This window comes from Littorina saxatilis, linkage group LG14, assembly GCF_037325665.1.
Source record: "Littorina saxatilis isolate snail1 linkage group LG14, US_GU_Lsax_2.0, whole genome shotgun sequence".
NCBI lineage: Eukaryota > Metazoa > Mollusca > Gastropoda > Littorinimorpha > Littorinidae > Littorina > Littorina saxatilis.
This window is the reverse complement of record NC_090258.1, coordinates 37,386,469-37,394,798: the sequence shown is the minus strand read 5'-3', so window position 1 is coordinate 37,394,798 and position 8,330 is coordinate 37,386,469. Positions and strand designations below refer to the sequence as shown.

The 8,330-nt window shown below is 38.6% G+C and overlaps 1 protein-coding gene across 1 annotated transcript in view; it reads left to right on the top strand.

The window, feature by feature from the left end:
* LOC138947691 (IQ calmodulin-binding motif-containing protein 1-like) overlaps positions 1–8,330 on the top strand; it is a 41,185-nt gene that overhangs the window by 27,509 nt on the left and 5,346 nt on the right. Inside the window, exons 9-12 of the mRNA XM_070319219.1 lie at positions 294–403; positions 2,249–2,391; positions 2,998–3,146; positions 3,717–3,848. Of these exons, the coding sequence (XP_070175320.1) occupies positions 294–403; positions 2,249–2,391; positions 2,998–3,146; positions 3,717–3,848 (534 nt within the window). The remainder of the gene's footprint in view (positions 1–293; positions 404–2,248; positions 2,392–2,997; positions 3,147–3,716; positions 3,849–8,330) is intronic.

The window sequence follows — 8,330 nt, the reverse complement described above, 5'->3', positions numbered from 1 at the left end:
TTAGAGCCAGAACAGCTTTCATGTTAAGTACACACCCTGTTTTTATCAGTGGACATACTGTGTAAGTTAGAACATTCTGTTGAAAGAAAGATGGCATGATTCATTCTTACACACACGTACACAACCACTTACACACACACACAAGCACGCATGCAGAGAGAGAAAGATTTAATTCATACTTTAAAAGAGACAGAGAGAAAATGAAACCTTTTTTTTTAAATTTCAATAAATATTCTGATTGTGATATATTTCTGATGTGCCACTATAACTGTTGTACTTTTGTCATGTTTTAGATGAAGACTGAGGCAGCCAGCTACATCCAGGCGATATGGAAAGGAGTGTTGACCCGACGTCGTTTGCTGAAGGCCAACACAGTTTTTGCCAAATTCCACCGTTCATATCGGTAAGTGATTGTTATTTTTACATGTCAGTTATATGTACTTTCCTTCCTTGTACTCAAATTCTGTCAGTTTTGCCTGTCAGTGTGTGTGTGTTAGTGTGTGTGTGTGTGTGTGTTTTGGCAAACGTAGGTGTGTATGTGTGTGTGTGTTTGTGTTTGTTGGTGTGTGCACCCATATGTCTGTTCATGTGTGTTACAGTTCAATGTTATAGTCAGTTGCATGTTACACTCAATCAATCAATGAGGCTTATATCGCGCATATTCCATGGGTACAGTTCTAGGCACTCAGCAGTGATGCCGTGTGAGATGAAATTTTATACGGCCAGTAATTGCAGCCATTTCGGCGCATATTTACCTTTCACGGCCTATTATTCCAAGTCACACGGGTATAGGTAGACAATTATTAACTATGCCAAAGCAATTTTGCCAGGAAAGACCCTTTTGTCAATCGTGGGATCTTTAACGTGCACACCCAATGTAGTGTACACGGGGGGGGGGAGTTCGGACACCGAAGAGAGTCTGCACACAAAGTTGACTCTGAAATAAATTTCCGCCGAACCTGGGATCGAACTCACGCTGACAGCGGCCAATTGAATACAAATCCAGCGCGCTACCAACTGAGCTATATCCCAGCCCCAAACACAAACTCTGTGAGCGTTGAGGTCCTTGTGTTTGTCAGTACAGAATGTATGTGTGTGGTTGCCCAATATGTATGTGTGTTTGTTATGTGTGTCCACTCATGTGTCTGGGTGGGTATACAGTGGAACCTCCTTTTAAGACCCTGTTTTTTTACATTTAGTCAAGTTTTGACTAAATGTTTTAACATAGAGGGGGAATCGAGACGAGGGTCGTGGTGTATGTGTGTGTGTGTGTCTGTCTGTCTGTCTGTGCGTGTGTGTGTGTAGAGCGATTCAGACTAAACTACTGGACCGATCTTTATGAAATTTTACATGAGAGTTCCTAGGAATGATATCCCCGGACGTTTTTTTCATTTTTTCGATAAATGTCTTTGATGACGTCATATCCGGCTTTTTGTAAAAGTTGAGGTGGCACTGTCACACCCTCATTTTTCAATCAAATTGATTGAAATTTTGGCAAAGCAATCTTCGACGAAGGCCGGACTTCGGTATTGCATTTCAGCTTGGTGGCTTAAAAATTAATTAATGACTTTGGTCATTAAAAATCTGAAAATTGTAAAAAAAAAAATTTTTTATAAAACGATCCAAATTTACGTTCATCTTATTCTTCATCATTTTCTGATTCCAAAAACATATAAATATGTTATATTTGGATTAAAAACAAGCTCTGAAAATTAAAAATATAAAAATTATTATCAAAATTAAATTTTCGAAATCAATTTAAAAACACTTTCATCTTATTCCTTGTCGGTTCCTGATTCCAAAAACATATAGATATGATATGTTTGGATTAAAAACACGCTCAGAAAGTTAAAACGAAGAGAGGTACAGAAAAGCGTGCTATCCTTCTCAGTGCAACTATTACCCCGCTCTTCTTGTCAATTTCACTGCCTTTGCAACGAGCAGTGGACTGACGATGCTACGAGTATACCGTCTTGCTGAAAAATTACAGTGCGTTCAGTTTCATTTTGTGAGTTCGACAGCTTGACTAAATGTTGTATTTTCGCCTTACGCGACTTGTTATACTTTCTGTTCATAACCTCTTTAAATTTACCTCCATTTTAAGACCCTGTTTTCTCTGATTTTTTTTAGGTCTTTAAGGGGAAGTTCCACTGTATATGTCTGTGTATTTGTCCATCCTGTTTTTCATTGAATAGAACTTTGCTAGTACACATTCAGAAAATAAACATTGCATGGTCGTTTTTTTCAGACTGAAGAAGGCGAAAGAGGAGCACACGCTGCTGGAGACCAAGGTGCAGACGGAACTCCAGCGCCGCATGCTGGCCAAGAGGCAGAAGATGATGATACACCTCAAGGAGAAACACCTGCAAATGCTGGAAATCTTGCCTGCAGGTAAGCTAGCTGAGTAAAGTATGCTTATACAGCTCATGAACTCAAAGAGACACCAGATTTAAGCCCCGTGTGAGCTTCGTCCAAATGAATCTCAAAAGTTTCTCTTTAAGTGTTGTCACATTCACAGGGTTATATATCTGGAATATGCCTTCAAAGATAAAGATTAATTCTTGGAACAGTTAAGTGTTGTGATCAATGCTTGGAATAATAGCGTAGGACGGTCTCCCTCCTGCCTTAACTCAGTCAGGACCATTCATAACTTTTGTAAACAAGCTTTGCTTATAAGTACGGCTGCAGAAAAGCCTTTTTTTCCATGAATTGGCTGTTGATTTTCAACAAACTTCTTGGGAGGCAAGGCAAGGCACCACTTTGAGAAAATAATGGCTGTACATATAGTCTTTGTAAAGTAAAATTAGCCACAGAGGAAGGAAGCATCACATACTTTTATGACAGGTCTTAAAATGAAAAAAAGGGGGGGGAAGGGGGGGGGGAGACTGTATTTGCTGCTCATCAACCATTCCTGTTTTCCTTTTGTACATTTTGAGTGCAGAATTTAACATGTGAAAGAAGATAATCTTCATAACTCGTACTGGTGCTATCACACAGACCAGATAGAGCGGTACCTAATGAAGGAGAAGTCGACAGCGGTGGTGAAAATCCAGACCTTGTGGCGAGGGCATCGTGAACGTAGTCAACTGGCTCGACGGCAGGAGATTGCACGCCAAGTCAGAGCCGCCATTAAGATACAGCGAGGGGTAAGTACCTGTCGTGCATGTCTGTCGGCCAAATATTTATCCAAATATTTATTTATCCTTATTAAAAAAAATATTAAAAATCAGGTACACATGAAATTAACAAGCAGGAGAAAGGTAACTCCAGATAAACAGAAATGATAATAATGTTTAGTCAGAACTGGTGATTGTGGATTTGTTTTACAGTGGTATTTATGATGTGAGCTTCCTCTGACAAGAGGACACCTCCCAATATTGTCCCTTTGTCCATTACCTTGACCAAAAAAATACCTGTTGGGAAAGGCCGCCATCATGTAGGGACACTTTTGGCTGGTCCCACAGGTGTCCTTTTGTCACAGGTGTCCTTTTGTCACAGGTGTCCTTTTGTCACAGGTAACACTGCACATGTATTTGTTGTATTTGTTGTTTTGGACAGATGTTGTAAACTTTCAAGTGACCATGGGGAAAAAATGCATCACCAAAACTTGTTTCTGCTATTAAGCTGTGCATTTTGCGTTTCTTCTTTCCAATTAGATCAGATTGACTGACAAACGATGGGTGTGTTGTACTATTTATCTCTGTTGCGGTGTACAGGTGCGTCTGTGGCTAGACAGAACAGAGCGACAGCAGCAGAAGATTCCTACACACTTGAAGCCGTCCGGTCTGACAGATGAACGTCGTGTACAAATACAGGAGATCATCAACCGACGAAGACAGGAGCAACCAGTGAGTAACTATTTGTAGTTTGCACATAGTCTTGCATTGCATAATAATAATAACAATAATACAGTGGTCGCCGGTTAATATGACCACTTTGGGACCGGGATAAAATGGTCATAATAAGCGGCTGGTCATATTAACCGATGTTAGAGAAAACGACTTAAAAAGAATCGCAAAACGAAACATTTTTTTTTGTAATTAATAATTGTAAGAAAATGTAACTTGTTGGCAACAAACACAAAATTAAATATGTGCACTGTACATTGTAGCCATTATCGATGACGTCCGTTGAAAAGAAATTGAAATGGAATGAAAAGTAAATGGAAGAAACGGCATATATACGTCCAAATGTTCACTTAGGGGCCTGGAAAAAATCACGGATGTTGGTCTGTGTGTTGGTGCTAGACCAGAGGAGATCCTTCACTTCATTGTCAAAGGCTCCAAACTTCTCCATGTTGTAGCCGCGACTTTGAAGTCCAGACCTCAGTTTCAGGAGCTGTTGGGGGTGGGGGTGGGGGTTCCTCTTCGTCATCACTTTCAGGTTCTGTCTCGGTCTCGGTTTCATCCAATGATGTCACTGGGCGCAATGACGTCACAATGTTCTGCATTATGGTTTCATTGTTCTCATCTGTGGGCTCGACGATAGATGCGCCGTCGTCAACCCCCACCCAACGATCAAATTCCTCTTGTGCCATGTCAATAGGGAGTGCTGTTTCAACATCGTCATCCACATCTTCTTCTTCGTTTTCTCTTTCACAAAACCTTCCTTTCCTCCAACAGTTTTTGATCGTCTGGGTTGTCACCCGTTCCCTTAGTGTAAACTTTAGTTTCATTCACGAAAAAGAAAAAAAAATATCGCACGCCTTTTTGCCTTTTTCAAAAAATCGTATGTATTTTTTTCCCCCCGAGTGATTTCAAACTGAAAAAGATGTGAACTTGTTGCCATTTTCGCGAAACAATGTGGCCATATTAAGCGGCGTTGTGGTCATATTAAGCGGCTTTTTCTAATACATAACAAAGAAGGACAATTCCGGACCGGGTAAAATTGGTCATAATACGCGGCTGGTCATATTAACAGCGGTCATATTAACCGGCGACCACTGTAATAGTAATAATAATAAAGTAGATGTGTACTGCCGGGCAGTACATACCCCAAGCGAAGTCGTCCATCTGTGTGTACATGATTCTCTCTCTCTCTCTCTCTCTCTCTCTCTCTCTCTCTCTCTCTCTCTCTCTCTCTCTCTGTCTTAAAATGTGTCATCGATGACGTGTTTTCATACTTGCTAATGCGGCAGGCTAATCATGACGTCAAATTGAAACTTCTTGAAGTCTCTCAGAAAGGGACATGAAAACCATGTGGGGGTTACTGGTTTGGGCTGAAAAAAACCCCAACTCCACCTAAAATTCAAGCGCCTATGGGGCTGAATTATGCAGCATAAATTGTGAAACATCAGGATATCTCACACTTTCAATTCTGCCATCATGTCAAATCTGACAACAAACCTACCCACAAAATGTCATAGATATCGGTGTAGAATTGAGACTTAACGGTTTTTAACTGCCAAAAATAAGTTTTTTTGACTGGAATAGTTTGTCTTGAAATTCAGTTTGGGACAACGGACCCACCCACTAAATTTCATAAAGATAGGTGAAAATTTAAATGTAACGGTTTTTAACTGCCAAAATTATGTTTTTCTTCTGGAAAAGTATAGAGTGAAAATCAGTTGGGGACAACGAACCTACCCACAAAATTTCATAAATATCGATGAAGAATTGAGATTTAACGGTTTTTAACTGCCAAAAATAAGGTTTTTTGTCTGGAAAAGTATGTCTTAAAATTCAGTTTGGGACAACGGACCCACCCACTAAATTTCATAAAGATAGGTGAAGAATTGAAATTTAACGTTTTTTAACTCTTACCAGTTCGGGGGTTTTAGGGCATATTTTACAGTGCTGTTGGTGCCTACTTGCCGAGTGGCTATCTGGGGTCATATTCCAAATGAAATATAGAAAGTTATATATCAAATGAAAGGAAAATGAATAAGCTTTTCATATTTGCAAAGAGAATTGTGCTATCTTTAAAGGTAACAATTTTATGGGGGTGACAACATGATTTTTTTTGAAATTTGTACGCCCATTTTTTGGAACACGTGACAAACACAAAGAAGAAAATTTTTTTGTGTTCAGTTTATTTTAGATATGCTGCTAACTAGTCTGTTTGGGCATTCATTTTACATAACATAGCAAAGTTTTATAGAGTTTTGCTGATAAACAAAAAAGTTATTGTCACCTGAATACCCCCACCCAAATTTCAAAGTTGGACGTTTCATGCCTAAGGCCCCCCCAAAAAAAATATTCTGTTTACGGTATCCTGACTGACCCTATTTTTTCGCGCGACCCTAGACTTTTGTTTGGCATTTGGTAAAAAAAAAAAAAAAAAAAAAAATTTGAAAAAAAAAATTTGAAAAAAAAAATTTCAAAAAAAAAAAATTTCAAAAAAAAAAAAGGGGGGGCTTTGTTTTTTGGCAAAATAACTTAAAAATATGTTTTGGGGGAAATAAAAAAAAATTAAAAAAAAAGTCCCGACCTACCGACCTTATTTTTTTGGCCTATGTTACCGTTAACAGACTTTTATTTTTTTTGTGCCTGATAATGCATTTCTATAACTAAGTTATAACAAAAACCCAGCTTGTTTCAGTCATAAAGTGTGTCTTAAATATGAGTTTATCCACTGTCCGACCCATCCAATGTAAAAAAAAAAAATAAAAAAAAAATATAATTAGATAATTGGTCAGTGGAAAACTACAGGGGGGGCAGTTGGGGACAACGAACCTACCCACAAAATTTCATAAATATCGGTGAAGAATTGAAATTTAACGGTTTTTAACTGCCAAAATTATGTTTTTCTTCTGGAAAAGTATGGAGTGAAAATAAGTTGGGGACAACAAACCTACCTTTAAAATTTCATAAGAATCAGTGAAGAAATAGGATTTAACGATTTTTTAACAGCCTTGACACTGAACATTTGATAAATCATTGGTGATGTCATCATAACCCAGTCGTTGTAGTTGTCGTCGTAGTTGTTGGTGTTGTTGTTGTCATGTTCGTTGTCGTGATTGTTGTTGTTCTCGTGTTGTTGTTGTTGTTGTTGTTGTTGTTGTTGTTGTTGTTGTTGTTGTTGTTGTTGTTGTTGTTGTTGTTGTTGTTGTTGTTGTTGTTGTTGTCGTCGTCGTCGATGTCATTTGTTGTTGTTGTTGTTATCGTCGTCGTCATCGTCGTCGTTGTCAGAGGTTATTTCTAAAGATTTCATTGATAGTCTTTGTTCTCGTCACCAAGACTTGCTAAGAACAAGCTTGGAACAGCAAGAGTTCCAAGAACAAGATTAGAACAACTCATTACATCATTACCAGTACATCATTTGTATTTAGAACACACTTTAGAAAAAAACTCTTCAGCTACAAACCAGTCACCCTCACATTTCCGAGGTGTTTGTCTAAACCACTTACTGAAATGTTTTGAGGTTTAATGACCATACACATGTTGAACCGGTGAGTGTCTTCCGCTGCTTAATTCGCAAATAACTATTTTATTAAAGTCCGCTTGAAACACTCAAAGATGAAATTCCATGTTAAAAAGTGACAAAAGTTTCACATTTTCCCGTTGTAACAGCTTCCGATGATATTATATGAAAATTCTGATCCTCTGAGAGGATTCCCCGAAACAAAATCAGTTTGTACGCCTAATTTTAATAGAATTGTCCAAACAGTGTCGCTAATATTGTGCTAAAAGATGAATTCTAGAACAATGTTCACAGACAGACACCACTTGGCCAAAAAATTTTCAGTGCTGGGAGATGAAAAAAAAAACTACCTCGCTACGCGCGGGCTCCGCCCGCGCTCTGCTTGGATAATAAGGGTATTCATATGGTGCAAATCCTAACATAGTTATATGTGCCTTACAACAACAACAACAAAAATTAATAATTAAGTAGATGTGTACTGCCGGGCAGTACATACCCCAAGCGAAGTCGTCCATCTGTGTGTACATGATTCTCTCTCTCTCTCTCTCTCTCTCTCTCTCTCTCTGTCTTAAAATGTGTCATCGATGACGTGTTTTCATACTTGCTAATGCGGCAGGCTAATCATGACGTCAAATTGAAACTTCTTGAAGTCTCTCAGAAAGGGACATGAAAACCATGTGGGGGTTACTGGTTTGGGCTGAAAAAAAACCCAACTCCACCTAAAATTCAAGCGCCTATGGGGCTGAATTATGCAGCATAAATTGTGAAACATCAGGATATCTCACACTTTCAATTCTGCCATCATGTCAAATCTGACAACAAACCTACCCACAAAATGTCATAAATATCGGTGTAGAATTGAGACTTAACGGTTTTTAACTGCCAAAAATAAGTTTTTTTGACTGGAATAGTTTGTCTTGAAATTCAGTTTGGGACAACGGACCCACCCACTAAATTTCAAAAAGATA